Source organism: Cetorhinus maximus, chromosome 22 (assembly GCF_964194155.1).
Source record: "Cetorhinus maximus chromosome 22, sCetMax3.hap1.1, whole genome shotgun sequence".
Classification (NCBI taxonomy): domain Eukaryota; kingdom Metazoa; phylum Chordata; class Chondrichthyes; order Lamniformes; family Cetorhinidae; genus Cetorhinus; species Cetorhinus maximus.
In genome coordinates, this window is record NC_135900.1 from 66,143,520 (window position 1) to 66,162,013 (window position 18,494).

Sequence of the window (18,494 nt, forward strand, 5' to 3'; positions counted from 1 at the left end):
TAAGTATATTTTATCTGAGTTCCCCATTGTTTTTTCCTTATCTTTCTTTTGCTATAATTGTATTCTTTTTCATTCTTACTGATCAGCCTCAAACAGCATCTCTCAGTACATATCCAATCACTTCAAAGTATAGATAATTCCAGTGGCTTAAACGTAATGACTTGTGTATCCAAAAATCAAATGTAATTTCTTAATTCCAATGTAATATATGGCTGTGGCGTATGTACCCATTGGTGACACAGTGACGTTAGGCAGCATTTTGAACCTTCATATTAAATTATTGTGCAAAAATAAGATGTCAGCTCACTTCCTTTCCCTCCTGGCCACCATTCTTATCACTTCTATGTCCATCCCATTGATAGGTCTCTATAGCTAAAAATGACACCTTTAACAAACACTGTTTGAGATTATGCTAGCCCAGCACCCCTTACAATCTGAAACTACTGCATCCTCACTATAGGTAATAAATTGATTTCAGAGTAAGAAGTAGATTGTTTCCCCGTGATTGTGGATTAGTGTGTAATATATTAGCTTGGATTGAGGATTAGTCAACAGATGAATAACAGTAGAAATCAAGGAGTCATTTTCAGAATGGCAGGGTGTAATTAGTGAGGTGTCACAAGAATTATGCTTGGGCCTCAGCTATTTACAATATATACCAAAGATGAGGGGATCAAGTGTAATATATCCAGGTTTTCTGACTATACAAAGCTAGGTGCAAAAGTAAGCTGTGAGGAGTATGTAAGGAGGTTGGAATTAGGTACTGACTCGTTAAAGTTGTAGATGGAACATAATGTGAAGAAGTGTGGAAATTATTCATTTTGGCTGGAAGAATACTTCTACAAAGCTGAGAAGAGTAAATGTTGGGATTCAGAGTGATTTTGGGTGTCCTTTTATACGAATCACTAAGTTAACATTGTTACCACCGGGATGGGAGGCATGCACAATTTAACTAGCCTCACTATTCCACAGATTGCACCATTAGTTCAAAGTTTAATTTACTCACCAACATGACCAATTGTTTACTTTCACTACTGGTACCCAGATAAAAGAGATTTTAACCAGGCTTCTTTCAATAAAGAACAAATTTATTAATTTATTATGAAACTAGTCTTGTTAACTAGAAAGGCAACACTTATCAACATACAGTATGGAATATAAAATTCTACTAATTACTCTTTTGAGATGTGCGTGCATGCGCGCGCGCGCACACACACACACACAAACAATGAAATAAAAATGGAAATGGAGAATTCCGCCAAAGGCTAAAAGTTAATGGTTCCAAGGCAAAGGATAGACAGTGGAGTTCTTGAAATGGCATCCGGGTTATATGGTTGGTCTCTCAACACTGATCTGCAAAACAATCAATGACTCCGGCACAGCTTGTCAGGCGGACTCATGGAATATCGAGGATACTCTATTCCAGCATGTAGAGCATCTCAAGAGCAGCTTATATTCACTTCCGGCTGTGGACTGCAAAAGGCTGCTGTTTTCCTTCTCGAGTAGCTGGTCCTTCTCTTAAGGCGAAGCCAAAACCCACTTTTAAAACAGTCTTCCAGGCATGGTTTTTCTTTGAGCCATAAAACCCATGTGACCCCCTTTGTACATAGTTCACCAGGGCCAACAGGTTGACAGTTTTGTTCAACTGCTTGATTACCCTTTCTTGCAAAAGGATGCTTTTTCTAGGAATAGCAATTAGAGTCCTGCATTAACCCTTTAAGGGACAGTGTCTTTGAAAACACAAATTCTTCCAGAATGTCCTAAGTCCTTGAAGATGAACCGTTTTCTGTGTTTAGTGTTCATGACATTTCCCGCCTTGGCGAAATTAAACGCCATGTTTATATGTGTTTCATTGCAAAGTGTAATAAAACAAACAAAAAGTACTAAAACACACCCACACTCATTCATTCACTTTTTATACAAAGCTAATACAGTTACTCTTTGTATCTTTTGGCCTTTAGCAAATTTAAGGCAAAGTTAAATTCTAGACAAAGCATCAGTAATTACATTGTTTTTCCCCACAATGTGAACAGTCTTTAAGTGATAAGGCTGTAATAATAAACTCCATTGAAATAGTCTGGCATACTGGTTTTTAAATTTGTCCACAAAGGTTATGGGATTATGATCAGTATATATAGTGTCTCCCAGTATCCATGGCAGACATACACATCAAAATGTTTAACAGCTAGTAACAGGCCCAGGGTTTCCTTCTCCACTGTGGAGTATCTTTTTGGTGTTGATTCAGTTTTTGGGAAAAGTATCCCACTGGCCTTTTTATGCCCAATTTATCATCTTGTAACAGGACTGCACCTACCTTCAGGTCACTAGCAACAATTGCTACTTCGAAGGGTTTAGTGAAATTTGGAGCAGTCAACACTGGTTCATTGATAAAAATTGCTTTCAGTCTTTGAAAAGATATTTGGCACTCTCTCGTCTACCCTACTTTGGCTTTCTTTTGTAACAAGTCCGTCAGTGGAGTAGCTATAATGCTGAAATTTGGTGCAAATTTTCAGTAAAACCCACACATTCCCAGAAAGCTCATGATCTCCCGCTTAGTTTTAGGGGCAGGGAACTCCACCAGTGCCTGTACTTTTGCTGTTCTTGGCAACACTTATCCTTGCTTTACTATATGTCCTAGAAAAGTTACTCAACGCTTTCACAATTCACTTTTGGCAAGATTATTACCAAATCAGCTGCCTGTAGTTTTTAAACAGGGCTTCTGGCTGTTTCAGGTGGTGTTTCTAAGTGTCACAGATAAACCACACAATTAGGAACACCAGCTACCACTTGGCTCATTAACCCCTGAAAAGTTCCTGGTGCGCTTTTTAGCCCGAATGGCATCACTCAGCATTGGAAAAGACCACCTGGTGTGACAAAGGCTGATATTTCTTTAGCTCAGGGTGTTAAAGAAACCTACCAATATCCTTTTAACAGATCTATTTTGGTAAGAAGCATAGCATTCATTGGCAGTAGGTGGGATGCAGATTTTAGGTTACTATCAGATCAGCCATGATCTTATTAAATGGTGGAGCAGGCTCGAGCAACTGAATGGCTTACTCCTGCTCCTTGTTTGTATGTTCACTGCCAACTCTTTCAATACAGTCTTCTAAGCAAGGAATTGGGTATAAATCTGCTTTTGTTACTGCATTGCCCTTTCTGTAGTTCTATGCAGAATCTGGTTGAACCATCTGATTTAGGCACTAACACAAACAGGGAAACTTGGTTGGGATCAATGGGGTGATTTTCTAACCTGTACTGGATCTCTGCTTTCACCTGAGCCTGTTTCTCTGGCCCTAAACAATAAGGATGCTGTTTTATAGGAGGGAATTCTCCTACATCCACATCATGTATGGCTAAGGTTGTCCAGCCTGCTTTGTCCCTACAGATCCATTTAAATTCTGTAAGTAACCTCACTAGTTCCTCTTGTTGTCCTGCCTCTAAGTATGAAAATGTGGTTTCTAACTGTCCTAATATTTCAGTGTTAGCTAACCAGATAGTAGAAGGTTCAATTTGGGAACTGTCTAAGTCTCCTGCTTCACCCTCACTGTCTTACTACTTAACATACCTGCTGCTTCTTGTCCTCCTCCTTACGATGGTATCGTTTAACATATTGATTTGACACAGCCGATTCTTTTTCCTGTGATCTGGGGTGTCAATTCAATAATTTACTTTACAAACCCTCTTAATTACCTTGTAGGGACCACTGTACTGTGCTTTCAGAGTTTCCCCCTGCAAAGGCAATAACACTAACACTTAATTCCCTGGTTGTAATGTTCAGGTCATAGCTTGCTTATCAGCCCATTCCTTCATCTTTGTTTGAGAAACTTTAAGATGTTCTTGAGCCAGTTTGCAGGCTCCCGTGAGCCATTCCAGGAACACGGACATATAATCGAACATAGAGGATTTGTCCTTCTGCCCGAAAAACTTTTCTTTGATTAATTTCAGAGGACCTCTTACCTCATGTCCATAAATTAATTGGAAAGGGCTAAAACCAGTAGACTCGGTTAATTTCAGGTAGCAAATGAAAGAAAATCCATCCCTTTGTCCCGATCATGGGGATATTCACGACAATATGCTTTAATCATTGTTTTGAGAGTCTGATAGCACCTCTCTAAAGCTTTCTGTGCCTGTGGATGGTATGCTGTGAACCTTAACTGTTTTATACACAAACTACTCATTTTGTTTTGGAAAATTTTAGACATAAAATTGGAACCTTAATCTGACTGGATCTCCACCGGTAATCCATATTGAGTAAAAAATTGGGTTAACTTCTCTACTACTACTTGAGCTGTAATTTTTCTAAGGGATGGCCTCTGGAAATCGAGTTGTCATATCCATAATAATAGGATATACTGGTGTCCTGCTTTCATTTTTGGTAACGGTCCCACACAGTCTACTAGCACCCTACTAAATGGTTCCTCAAAAAAAAATTAAGGGTGCTGGTTTGATTGCATATTGTGGTTTTCCCACCATCTGGCACGTATGGCATGTTTTACAAAACTGCACCATGTCCTTGTGAAGACATGGCCAATAAAACTGCTAGTTTATCCATTCTTGAGTTTTCCGTATCCGTACATGTGCTATCCTTAATTCTCTTTACAATATTTGGGCGGTACCGCTACTTGATGAACAGCCATCCACTCTTCATCTACAGGTCTGTGAGAAGGTCTCCATTTCCTCATTAGAATTCCATTTTTAACATAATAACATTCTGGAACTTCTTCAGTCTCAGATTCAGTTTATGCTAATTGTGCTACCTTACTTAACTCTGGGTCAGCTTGTTGAGCCTCAACTAGAGAAGATTTATTAAACATCTCTTTTGGATTATCTATGTCTTTAAAGAAAGTTTCAGCTAGCCAAATATGTGTCTGTGGTATCACTTTGACTTCTGCTGATGGACTTTGCTTAGCCATTGCTCGGGTCATCACACATGAAGGAAAAATTTCCCGTAACTACTCCATCTCTTTAACCTCACTTGGGTTTTCCATAATTATGGGAAAAGCTATTGCCTTCGCTCCGGCTAAATCATTTCCCAGAAGTTAATCAACTCCTTCTACGAGTAACTTCTGAACAACCCTACTGTCACTGTCCCAGACATTAGGTCACACTCCAATTGCACCTGGTACAAAGGTATTGGTATATACTCCCCACCAATACCATTTATTAAAATTTTGGCTTTTAATGTGCTTTCCCCAGCAAAAGTGTTTGAGTGGCTCCTGTATCTCTTAGCATGGCTATAGATTTTGCTGTCCCATCTGAGAGATAAAGAGATACTTTTCCTCTCGATAAGAGTTCTTTATAACTCTCATGAATCTCATTCGCCTCTCCTGAACTCACAGCAGTGTTCACATTCGGTTTCACCGCTGCAGTTAACGCTACAACTTGATCTGTTGTATTTTCAGTCAGGGCTCCTTTTCCTCAATCGCCCTTACGTACCCCAATAAGTCCCATTGATTTCCCGTGCAACTTCCAGCAATCTGGTGCTCGCTTCGGCAGCACATATACTAAAAATTGGAACGGTACAGAGAAGCTTAGCATGGCCCCTGCGCAAGGATGACACGCAAATTCGTGAAGCGTTCCATGTATTAGACTTTCAAAACATTCCAGCAATCTGCACAAACATGTCCCACCTTGTTACAATAGAAACACAAGCCTTTGAATATCATTTCCACCCTCAGCACCTTCCTTTCTGGTCTGAAGTGCAGTTTCCAGGGTATTCCCAGCTGTCCCTTCTCTTCCCTGGCTACTTACCTTCCTTTCACCTTCCCATCTTCTATCCCTCTTGGGTTTGTGGGGGTGGCAGAAAACCTCCCCTGCCTGTCTAGCTGTTGCAACCCCCTGGTCTTCACCATGGGTTCTAACTACTGGAGGAAGTGAATTTTTAACAACTTCCAGGAGAATTATTTCCATAAGAGCCTCATAAGCTGCCTCTACCTTTAATGCCCATTTCCAATGGTCAAAATTACTTAGCTTTACCCTCTCAAATTCAATATAAGTCTGTCCAGGCTGTTTCCTTACGGTTCAAAATTTCTGCCTGTGTACCTCAGGGACTGACTCATACGCACTAAGAGTAACTTTTTCTGCTGCATCATAATCCACAGAAAGTTCTTCTGAACGTGATGCATAAACCTCATGAGCTTTACCCACCAACCTACTCTGTAAAAGTAATGTCCAGATTTCTTTTGGCCACTTAATTTGCTTAGCTACCGTTTCAAACAAAATAAAGAATGTCTCTACATCCATTTCCTCAAACTTAGGGAGGGCTTGTACAAATTTAAACATCTCCCCACTGGGCTTTGGGGTGGAGGTGGTTTCTTCATCATAACCTTCCTCAGCATCTGAGGGCTCTCTTTTTAATTCCAGTTTTTTAAGCTGGAATTCCTGCTCTCATTCCTCCCTTGCTAATTTCTCTTTCTGGAGGTCAAATTTTCGCATTTCCAATTCTCTTTCCTCTTCCAATTCAAATTTTTTCATCTCTCTCTTTTTCCTTTTCTTTTTCTTTTGCCTCCAATTCAAGTTTTTTTCAGTTCCTATTCATGTTCAAGCTGCTTCATTTGCAACTAAATCCTAGCTAACTCAATTGACTCACCCTCGGGAGAACGTGACCTCCTTTGCATCCCTTCCAATTTCAAATGCTGCGCTATTACCTCAAATATGTCAGCTTTCCTCGCCCCTACAGTTATTTATAGCTCCAACTTTTCTGCCAATTCCGTTAGCTTAGCATTGGTTACTTTTTGTAAACCATCTTCTATATCTAGAAAAGTCTTAACAGCCTTCAAAGCCAGTAATGTATAAGAAGCCTAATCTCCATCATCTTATCCTTCCAATTATTACTATTCTGCTTCCAATCACATTTCAAATCCCGCAAGAGACCCCAATCTATGTTACGACCGGGATGGGAGGAGTGTGCAGTTGATCTAGCCCCTCTATTCCACAGGTCGCACCATTAGTTCAAAAGTTTAATTTACTTGCCAAATGGCCAATTGTTTACCTTCACTACTGGAATCCAGAATAAAAAGACTTTAGCCAGGCGGAGAATTTTCTCCCCGTCGGGCAGGCCAGTTGGGAGTGGGTGAGGGCGGGCGCAGAGCCGATCGCCGCCCGCAATCGGCTGTGCGCTGCCATTTTACGTGAGTGGGCCAATTAAGGCCCACCCAGCGTGACATGCACCCAGAAGCGTTCAGCGCTACCTGTGTAGGCGGGGGAAGGAGGGAGAGTTGGGGCCTGCCCTTTTTCACACATGCATGTGAAAGAGCGCAGTAATCTCCCTGAGGCAGCTCTGTGCATTAGGGAGATTAAGTTTGGTGCAAAAGATGTTAAAAATAAAAAAAAAGAATTATTTAGACATGTCCCCTCATGTGACAGTGTCACATGAGCTGGGACATGTTTATGAATTTTAATAAAATTTTTTATTTAATTTATAAACCCTTCATCAAACCTCATCCTGCCCGTGATGAGGTTTCATGAGAAATGTGAAGGCTGCCTGGGCTCTTCGTCTGTCCGCGAACCTTCAGGTTTGACGGGCAGCCCTGACATTTGCTTTAATTAGTTTATTAATGGCCTTAACAGGCCTTTACCATATGGCAGACGCGCAGCCGACTCCTGTGTGCACCCGCCGAATAGGAGATCAGAATGACATGCGGTGACGTTAGGTTGCATGCCCGATGCCACCGCACGTCATTTTATCTGTTACCGTGTGGGACCCACCCCTGTACGCCGACCAGAAGATTCTGCCCCAGGCTTCTTTCGATAAAGAACAGATTTATTAGTTTAGTATGAAACCAATCATGTTAATAGAAAGGCAAAGCTTATCAACATACAGTATGGAATATAAAATTCTACTAATTACTCATTTGAAATATCCTAAGACACACATACACATACAAAAAAACAACTAAATAAAATTAGAAATGGAGGAATTCCACCAAAGGTGAAAAGTCAATAGTTCAAAGGCAAAGAATAGACGGTGAAATTCTTGAAATGGCATCTGGGCTATACGGTTGGGGTCTCAGCATTGATCTGTGAAACAATCAATGACTCTGGCACTGCTTTTCAGATGGACTCATGGAGTACTCAAGAGTAATTTATTTCAGCACGTAGAGCATCTCAGGAGCAGCTTATATTCATTCTGGCTGTGGACTGGTTCTGGACTGCAAAAGACTGCTGTCTTCCTTCTCAAGCATTTGGTCCTTCTCTTTTCAAAGCAAAACCAAAACCCACTTTTAAAACACAGTCTTCCAGGCGTGGTTTTTTTCAGAGCTATAAATCCCATGTACACATCCTTTGTACACAGTTCACCAGGGTCAAGAGGTTGACAGTTTATTTCAACTGCTTAATTACCTTCTCTTGTAAAAGGATGCTTTTTCCAGGAATAGCAATCGGATTCCTGCATTAACCCTTTAAGGGACAATGTCTTTGAAAAAACAAATTCTTCCAGAATGTCCTAAGTCCTTGAAGATGAACCATTTTCTGTGATTAAAGTGTTCATTACAACATACAGGTACTGCAGACAATTAGGAATGCAAATGTTATGTTCACCTTTTATTGCAAGGAAGTTGTAGTATGAATAAGAGAGCTAAAAATTCACCTGCTCCTTTACTTTTAATGTGGGGGTTGCGATTTGCATCTTGCTTGCGCTTGTTCTATTGAACTTGGGCAGCATGCAAATTTGGTGTTCCCACTTTACTATTCCTATGATTGCAGCATAGGGCCGAACAGGGTTCCTAGCTGCTGGGTGACTCTGGGCTCAGAGCAGAGTACGTGATGCATGTGAGGCAGTCTGTCCCTCTTAAAGGCACTGAATAATGTTGCTGGAATGTAAAACAGTGGAAAGTGGAACATCAGAGCAGAGAGAGGTTTCCAAGGTGATTGATGTGGAGGTAGATAGGAGAAGAGACACCACAGCGCACCCCCAAAAGGGAAAGGGAGCAGGTAGAATCTTACCTATGGCGGACAGGCTGGGCTGGAGGGGGTGGGTATGGAGTGGATCGCCGCCCGCAATCGGCAGCGCGCCACCATTTTACACTGGTGGGCCAATTAAGGCCCGCCCCGTGTAATGCATGGCCAGTAGCGCTCAGCGCTACCTGTGCGGGCGGAGGGGAAGGAGGGAGAGAGCGCAGCAGTCTCCCTGAGGCACGGAGCTGCCTCTGGGAGACCTAAGTAGATAATAAAAGTTTTTTTAAAAATGAAGTTAAAAATTTACTTTATTGTCACGTGAGCTAGGACATGTTTGTGAAGTTTATAAAATTTATTAATTTTATAAAACCTTCAGGTAACCTCATCCTGCCTGTGGATGAAGTTTCCTGGAAAATGCAAAGGCCGTTTGGGCTCTTCGCCTGCCCCCCAACCTTAAGGTTCGACGGGCAGCATCGTTAATAAGGTAAATTGCTTTCTTAATGGCCTTAATAGGCCGTTGACAGTTTGGCAGGCACGCAGCCAAATCCGGTGCGAGCCTGCCAAATGAAGCATCGTGATGGCGCACGGTGACGTCAGGACGCACACCCGACGTCATCTCGCATCACTTTATACGTTGGTGTGTCGGGTCTGCCCCCGCGCGCCAACGGCAATCTTCTGCCCCATGTCCCATGAAGGAGGTTTTTGAAGTACTCCAGGTACCCACCAATGTTATCTGTGTGGCTGGTATTAGTGATCATGTTGAGCTTTGGTTTTAGCTGCACCAATAGGTTCTATACACTGGGCAGAATTTTGCCCTCGGATGGCGGGCGGGCGGGCGGACAGCCGACCCCTGCCACCGAAACGGGGCTTGTCGCCATTTTGAGTGGGCGGCCCAATTAAGGCCCGCCCAGCGGCCTGACTGACAGGAAGTGTTATGCGCTTCCTGTGCTGGGGGGGGGAAGGGATTGCCCATCTGTCAAAGTGTGCTCTTTCGCGCATGTGCGCGAAAGAGCGCACTGCTCCCTGATGTAAAGTCCTGTCTCAGGGAGATTAGTGACAGGTAAGAAAATTCAAAAAATAGAAAAATTAAAAAATTATTAACATGTCCCCCTCATGTGACAATGTCACACGAGATGGGACAAGTTAATAAAAAGGACATAAACTTTATTAGACTTTTTAAAAACGGACATAAAACCTCATCCTGCCAGTGGATGTGGTTTCATGCTTTATCAGAAGCCCGCTGGGGCTCCTGGCCTGCCCGCCAGCCTTAAAGTTGGACGGGCAGGTCTTTATAATTATCTTAATTAACCTGTCAATGACCTCAATTGGCCATTGACAGGTCGGCGGGCAGACAGCTGAATTTGCTGTCCGCCCGCCTTCCTAAAAATTTAAAGGGACCGGGATGATGTCGGGGGTTCCTCCCGACGTCATCCCCGTGTCATTTTTCCGTAGGCGAGAGGGCCCCGCCCCCAAATCGCCGACGGGAAAATTCAGGCCACTTTGTGTAACACAGCATAAATATATCAAATGGTTGGGAAGTCCACCCATGTAAACGCACACAACCCTTCTGACTGACTGTTCTGATAATGTTGAGTAATCAAAATAAACTTCTAAAATCATTGAATGCATGACCTTGGTTGACATTCAATGTCTTTTGGACTTTCAAGTTTAGGATGTCTAAAGTTAAGTTAAAATTTATATTTGAAAAATCAATATCAGGCAGCCAGCTTTTCATTGACAGAGATTTCTACAATAGAAATTAAGATATCTGCTGTTTGGGAGTTGAGACTGTATTGATCACAGCAGAAGTGTATTGCTATAAAACTTTGATTGCAGCCTATGGTCCTGTGAGTATCATAAAAACAGTATATACAAAATGCTTTTATCAGTTGTTGCAATTTCCTTGATGATCTTGTTTTGTATTCTGTGTGTGCTGGCATTAAGGTCAATACACTAAAAACATAAAAGACTTTATTTTTGAAGAGCTTGAAAATATTTTTTCTCATGGTTTTCACAGTACAAGACTTACATAAACTTCTCATATAATCCTAATAATCTGCAGTGGATTTATTGCCTAAGGTGTATAAAATATAAATTTATGTTATTGAATAAAAATTTCTAATAATCCCACTCATTCATGATGTTGCTTTATTGAGACAGGAATATTACACCGTGTAAAATACAATGAATTATTCTGCTGCAAAAGTGTAGATTTTGTCCCTTTTAGGCTATAAAGTCTAACTGACAAATACTGGTTGATATTGTGCAAAGATTGGGATCATAAACTCTGTGTTTGTTTGTCGTAAGGTCAGTTGCTGTGGATCTAAATTTTTGCATTTTTCTGTAATATGCAAATCACTGCCTTTCTTCCTTTTAATATTTCAGGTACGATATAGAAGTTCATGTTAAATTCTGTAATATTTAAAATGTGAGTGTGAAGCTCTGGAAAGTTTTTCACCTATTAGAGACTTTCATATAACTTATCACTATTATAATCTTCCAGCCACCACATTGCAGTTGTTTTCTTCCCTCAAGTTGTTAAGGTTATGATTGACAAAGAAATAAAATTCTACTGCTCGTGTTATCCTTGTTACTTTATCTTGTTACAAATCCAAAATTGGAAGTGAGGCCCAAGAAATCCTTCCGTTTTATGTTGATTAATGACTCATAAACATGGTGATGTAATTTCAAATTTGTCTTACATGTGAAATTGCCAAATTTTTGGGAAAAGTTTGGTACACTATCGCCCATAAATGCAAAACAAAGCAGTGGTACAGAGTTGAGTGGAAACAGCTTTTGCAAGATTTAAATTGTTATTTGATATACTCTGCTGTCAACTGCATCATGAAACTTTGATCTGTTTCAAACTAAAGTATATACTGGAAGTTCTGTCTTTATTTTAATATCCAACCCTTCCCCAATCCCTGAAGATGATGACTTGCTGGAGCGTCAGGAGTCTTCCTGCACCTTGACTGTGTTCAATCTTAATGTGTGATCTAGTGTTGATATACCACTTAAGCATAGAAGGCGTCACCTGAACCTGTTCCTCACCTGTGGTTCATTTAGAAGTACTTTCTTTGGGTGGGTAAATTCATTCCATTACTGCCCCTTCTGATGTTCAGCAACCTATTCCTTTCCATTTCCAGTGCTGCTTTAGCACCCAATTTGCTCCTTATGTACTTCAGCAGCTCAGGCTTCTCCCTCCCACTTTGTTCAGAGGTCCACATTCTCCTGCTTTCCAGTCTGTTTGGTTAGAGGTGCTTATCTGCTCTTGCTGGTTCTTGTTTTCCTTCATCTGCCTGCCCATACCTGGAGCCTCCTAAAGCAGCAGCAAAACAGGCACAGAGTTAAGTAAAGAAGTGTTGTAAGGACAGATAGGAGAGAATTAAATAAGGGGAAGAGGGAAAAAGAGGACAGTAGTTTTTGGGAAAAAATGGTAGGGCAGAGGAGAGGGAAAGGGAATGAAGGATGGCTGTACTTAAAGTTGATAAATCACTAGGATTGAATGGGATACATTTGAATGCTGAGGATAAGAAGGGTGGAAATTGCAGAGGTACTGACAATTGTCCAATCCTCCATAGATACCAAGTGGTGCCAGAGGATTGAAGAATTGTAAATGCTACATGCTTGTTCAAAAAACAGTGCAAAGATAAACTCAGCATTTACAGCACAGTCAGTTTAACCTTGATGGTTTTAGAAATAATAATCCGGGACAAAATCAACTGTTACTTGGACAAGTGTGGATTAATTAAGGAAAGCTAGCATGGATTTGTTAAAGGCAAATTGTGTTAATCTTACTTGATTTGAGTTTTTTGATGAGGTAACAAAGAGAGTTGATAAAGTTAATGCAGTTGATGTGGTGTACATTGACTTTCAAAAGATCTTTTACTATATCCTTGTCAGTGATGACAATGTCGCCAGTGAAGCACAATGAATCAAATTGTAGACAGTATAATGGGTGGCAGTGCTTTGTACCAGCTCATTACCACATTTTATGAAGTGGTGTATGGGAACATCCATTTATTTCATTGACCACAAGAATCTGGAAAATAATAAACTGTAAATGGTTATTGTGAGGTTATCCTTTCACTGATCTCTAAAATATATAATTGCCTTCATTTTAGTTCCTGAAAACCTGAGATGCATCTGAAAGGCAGGTCATTGTTCAGTGTTACCATTGACCAGAAACTGGACCAGCCATATAAATATTGTAGCTACATGAGCAGATCAGAGGCTGGGAATTCTGCAGAGAGCAACGCACCTCCTGATTTCCCAAAGCCTGTCCACCATCTACAAGGCACAAGTCAGGAGTGTGATGGAATACTCTCCACTTGTCTGGATGAGTGCAGCTCCAACAACATCCAAGAAGTTTGACACCATCTAGGACAAAGCAGCTGCTTGATTGGCACCCCATCCATTACCTCCAACATCCACTGCCTCCATCACCGAAACACAGTGGCAGTGGTGTACATGATGCACTGCAGCAACTCACCAAGGCAACTTCGACAGCACCTTCTAAACCCATGACCTCTACCACCTAGAAGGACGAGGGCAGCAGATGCATGGAAACACCACCATGTGCAAGCTCTCCTCCAAGCCACACACCATCCTGACTTGGAACACAAAATTTGGCCATGTAGTTGATAGTGAAAAGGATAACTGTTGTGTCCAGAATGATATTGATGGTTTGGTTGAGTGGGCAGAAAAGTGGCAGATAGAATTCAACCCAGAGAAGTGTGAGGTAATGCATTTGGGGAGGGCAAACAAAGCTAGGGAATACACAACAAACAGAAGGATATTGGGAGGGGGTGAGGAAGTAAGAGACCTTGGTCTGCGTGTCCACAGGCCCCTGAAGGTGGCAGGACAGGTGGATAAGGTGATAAAGAAAGCATATGGAATGCTTTCCTTTACTGGACAAGGTACAGAATATTAAAGCAGAGACGTATTGATGGAATGTATAAAATGCTGGTTAGGCCACAGCTGGAATTTTGTGTACAGTTCTGGTTGCCACATTACAGAGAGGACATAATAGTACAGAGGAGATTTATAAGAATATTGCCAGGGCTTGAAAATTGCAGCTCTGAGGAAAGATTGGATAGGCTGGGGTTGTTTACCTTGGAAATGACGAGGCTGAGGGGTGACCTGATTGAGGGGCCTAGATGGAATAGACAGGGATGCCCTGTTTCCCCTAGCAGAGAGGTCAATTACCAGGGGACACAGATTTAAGGTGATTGGTAGAAGGATTAGAGGAGACATGAGGAAAGACTTCTTCACTCTTAGGGTGATGTGTGTTTGGAATTCACTGCCTGGTTTAGTGGTGGAGGCAGAAACCCTCAATTAATTTAAAAGGTACCTGGATCTGTACCTAAAGTGCTGTAATCTGCAAGGCTATGGGCCAGGTGCTGGAAGGTGGGATTAAAATGGGCAGCTTGGTTTTTTTAGTTTTTCTTGTTTGGCCGGCACAGACATGACGGGCTGAATAGCCTCTTTCTGTGCTGTAACTCTTCTATGATTCTATGGTCTAATTATATCACCATTCCTTCACTGCCTGGGAAATGGGTCAAAATCCTGGAACTCCCTCCCAAACAGCACTGTGGGTGTACCTACACCACATGGACCACAGCGTTTCATGAAGGCGGCTCAACACCACCTTCTCAAGGGTAATTAGGGATTGGCAATAAAAATGCAGGCCTAGCCAGTGATGCCCACGTTCCTTGAAAGAATAAATTAAAAATCTGGTATTTGAAGACCGAATTAAGTTTTGCTTTTCAAACAAACTGAAATGTATGTTTTTACTTCAAATGTAACTAATTCATTAGTGCTTTGTATGTTGTCTTGCAATCTCTGCAGTACCCTTTTGGGGAAGATCCCATCCGTTCACTCCTGCATCCACTTGAAAAAGAACTGCAGAAAACTACAAATACATATTGTGGAAGGATCCATCAGGTTTTTACACAACAGTTGCTGAAGAGTCTAAGAACTTTACAGGACAAAATTTCGAGAGGGAGGTGATTTTGGTAAATTACTGTAAAGGCTTTATTTTCTCCTGAGAGTTTTTTTTTGTCTTGAACGGCAGGGACTTGAGTTTTCACATAACCTAAATAAAGGTCTGGAGAATCTTAAAATACTGAGGTGACATTAAGAAGTGAAAGAGCTCACACCAAGCACTGTATCTGCACCTGAAACCTCAAGAATGACTTCTTTGAATGTAATCATTATCTCATACTTGAGCACCAATTTACCTTAAATTGAAGAATTTATTTAGTGGAAGGCATTGTTTACAGAGAAAGGAGTGTTATTCTGTCATGTGAAGATTTACTAGAATTGTCGACAATCTGCATGATGTGCTTTTCGTTATGAAATGTGCTTGTGTGTTGCAAAATAAATGCAGGAGTGTGTTATATGTTTTTGACAATCAGGCCTTGAATAATACACCATATTACGTTTTTTTTTGCTCCAATATGAAGATCAGTTAGGGTCATTAGATCATGTAAAAAAGTATGAAATATTAATGCTTTGAGTTGATTGCTTGCCTGATCATTGGTAGAAACTGAGCAACTTAAAATAGTTCATTTTAGTCAATTGCAATCTTGCCAGTAGTAAATACGTACTAGATAAAATGTCACATTTATTCTTTTATTGAACAATTTTTTTCATCTTTGCATAAATGGAATCATTGCTCAGTGTGTAGTGTAATGGTGAATCTAAGTGCAGTTAGCCTACATGGCAGATGAACTTGCACCTGAAATATGCAGATGCAAAGCTCAGTAAATAATTTGCTACCCATATTAATGCAAGTCAGTGAAATTTGTTTTACAGCTGATATTGCAGTAAAAATGTAATCTCCTTCATTTTAAATGGTAACAGATAACCACCACCTTGGATGCATTGAAATATATTCATTGCCTCTTAACAGTCAGTTAGTAGATAAGACAAGAGTTTTGTAGGTCAGTCTTGCCACCAGCCAAATTTTTTTTGAAGTCTTTCTGGGAATTAACATTTTATGAAAACGAATTATTCAGCTTATGGCGTAAAATTGGGTTATGTTAGTAGCTCAGAAATGTGGCTTGGATTTGTATAGTGTATATCATGTAGTAATATCAGATTCGCACAATTACTTTGGAGTGCAGTGATTTCATAGGCAAGGCAGCAACAATTCTGCACAAGCAATTTACTTAAATTTCAGAAGAGACTCCAGAAGTAGTTTATTATTACAAATGCAGGCACAACAGAATTTAACAATAATTATAATGTGAAAACAACTGGACTAATTCAACTTTTTGTTACATTGAATATTACTGTGATCTCTCTTGCTTTACACAGCTTCGCCACTTAAGTTATTGATTATCCTTTCCCCTCTTCCATCTCCCCCTAAACTGAATGTGTCCTGTTATTGGAAACCTGCTTTTGCCATTACATGTGTTGCAGTGTTTATTGCCCATGTATACATTGCCAATGTTAGAACAGCAGGCTTGGAAGTTGCAACATTTATAGAATTCTAACTCTGAACTCAACTTCATTGAAATATTTTTAATTGGATTGTTGAGCTACAACAGAGTGAAGTTGAGAACTATTTATATTTGGCTTCTTACTCTGGAATTCAGCTAACTTTAGATTTTTCTTATTTAAAAATGTTTGTCTGATTCTGCTGTTAATTGATTACAAGCTCTTTAGTGAGCTTTCATAGTCTGCATATATGAAGCTAATTGTAAATGTGCTTAATTTGACTAGAGTAAAGAAAACCCACAGCTAATTTTGCCTGACATGGCAGGCTCTTGAAAATAACTCAGGAAAACATTTGATTTATATAGTGAAATGCCTTGCTAATCTTGGGTAACAAAAGATGGACATAAAGGGCATTAAGTGCACTTCTTAAAAACAAAAGGAGACAGATAAAAATGCTTTTTAGTTTCATCCTTGATATTTGAATTCTTGCCTCAAGTGATAACTTCATGAGCCACTATTTCATTAGCTTGAGTGTTAATTATTTTAATGCTTTCAGGTTGAAACCTCTGGTATGACATGGCTTTTACAAGTCAGAACATGTTATATGTAAAAATGGAATATCTACATCTAGGTGCTTTTTAGTAACTGACATTGATTATATGTGTCAAACTATTGTAATGGTAAACATTAATATACAATATGCATTTTTACTGAAATAAAATTGAATATGAAATCGTAATGTGAACCATTATGCATCATATTTCTAAAAGCAAGTTAAGCATTCAGATCGTGGTTTGCTCATCTGCCAGCCGACTGAAATGTTGGAGGATAAGATAATGGACAGCAAAATGGACAAAAACTGGGTGAGATTTGAATTATATTTGTACACTAATCATGTTAGATTGTCATATAATTTTCACCACCAGCAAGCAGTAATATGAACAAGCTGTGACCTGCATCTTTGAGACCTAGGGCCCAAAGTTGTGTCCCCCATGAGTGGAGGTCAGAGGTATGGAGCCCAAGTTTCCCTTTGGCCCGGTCTTCCAAAATTTAGCAGCAGGAAATAGAGTGCTCCTATGACATTGCACTCAGTTTGAACCCTGCTCTCCTGGAACCTGACCACCAGTGTAAAAGTGGCTATAACTCAGAGGACAAGTGATTCCTGGAAGAAACTTGTGAAAAATTATTGTGGACCCGTCTTCAAAAAGATAGTCACACTTTAGTACTGCACCATGTTACATAATGGATAAAGGGCGGAATCATCCCAAATTTGCACTAAGCACGGTAGTGGATAGGTAAAACGACGTTTTACCTGCCAGCTGCAATGGCAGCTTTTCACGTCTTATCATCCCAAACCCACTGCATTAATTATGCATTCCCGGGAAACACGCCGTTTCCATGGCAGGTGTGCTCTTATTCGCCCACCATGCCATCACCTCGCCGCTTCAGCACGCTGGGGACCATATTTAAAGTGCAGCTGCATACACGCCTCTAAGTGCTTCCAACCCAGGACTGCTGCGAAGAAGATAGGATAGCCCCAAAAGGCAAAAAGACTGCAGCCCCCAGGTTTAGTGATGTGTCCCTCGAGCGCCTTTTGAATGCCCGCCGTGATGTCATCTACCCCTGCTGTTGTCGCAGGAGGGGCAGCAACATTACCACCCCAGCTTGGTAGGCGATGGCAGTGGTGATCGGTGTCATTGCTGCACAGAGGAGCTTGGCCATTCAATGCAGATAGAGGACGAATGACCTCATCCATGCTACCTGGGTAAGGCAACCATCTCATCACTCTAAACTCACACATTCTATCCCAACACACATGCACTGGCATCTCATTCATTGACAACTCAAGGGACATCTCCGCTCATTCTCTCACACCCACCCTCACATCTTCATCTGTCCTCATCTGCTCTGGAGACTGCCTCCTGAGCCCTCACCATCTTGAGGCCACTTACACATATCAACTTGTGCCCCCACACAAACCCTGGGATACCCCGCCTTCCCCAGTCAGCCCTCACCCTGCAGCCTCTTCCCTTTCCTGAGGCCATTTTTCCTCCTTCCCCAAACAAGCCCTAGCCCTGCAGCTGTACAAAGCCTTGTAGCTGGTCTGGTAGTGTGAGACCTGCCCATGAGCTCCCATAAAAGTGATGTGGTGC

General features: G+C 41.0%; 1 protein-coding gene and 1 non-coding gene across 6 annotated transcripts in view; both read left to right on the plus strand.

Annotated features, from left to right (window-relative positions):
- The window catches only part of gxylt1b (glucoside xylosyltransferase 1b), a 104,881-nt gene extending 86,779 nt beyond the window's left edge, over positions 1-18,102 (plus strand). For 3 of the 5 annotated variants that reach the window (XM_078568446.1, XM_078568449.1, XM_078568450.1), the window contains one exon: positions 14,746-17,086. In XM_078568446.1, coding sequence (XP_078424572.1) covers positions 14,746-14,907 — 162 coding nt within the window. In that variant the 3' untranslated portion in view covers positions 14,908-17,086. Of the gene's footprint in view, positions 1-14,714; positions 17,087-17,979 lie in introns of those variants that run through there. The other 2 variants (XM_078568447.1, XM_078568448.1) reach the window with 2 other exon arrangements.
- LOC144696840 (U6 spliceosomal RNA) lies at positions 5,481-5,588 on the plus strand. Its single transcript, XR_013580252.1, has one exon. It is a non-coding gene; the product is annotated as a U6 spliceosomal RNA (small nuclear RNA).
- Positions 18,103-18,494: the final 392 nt, after the last annotated feature.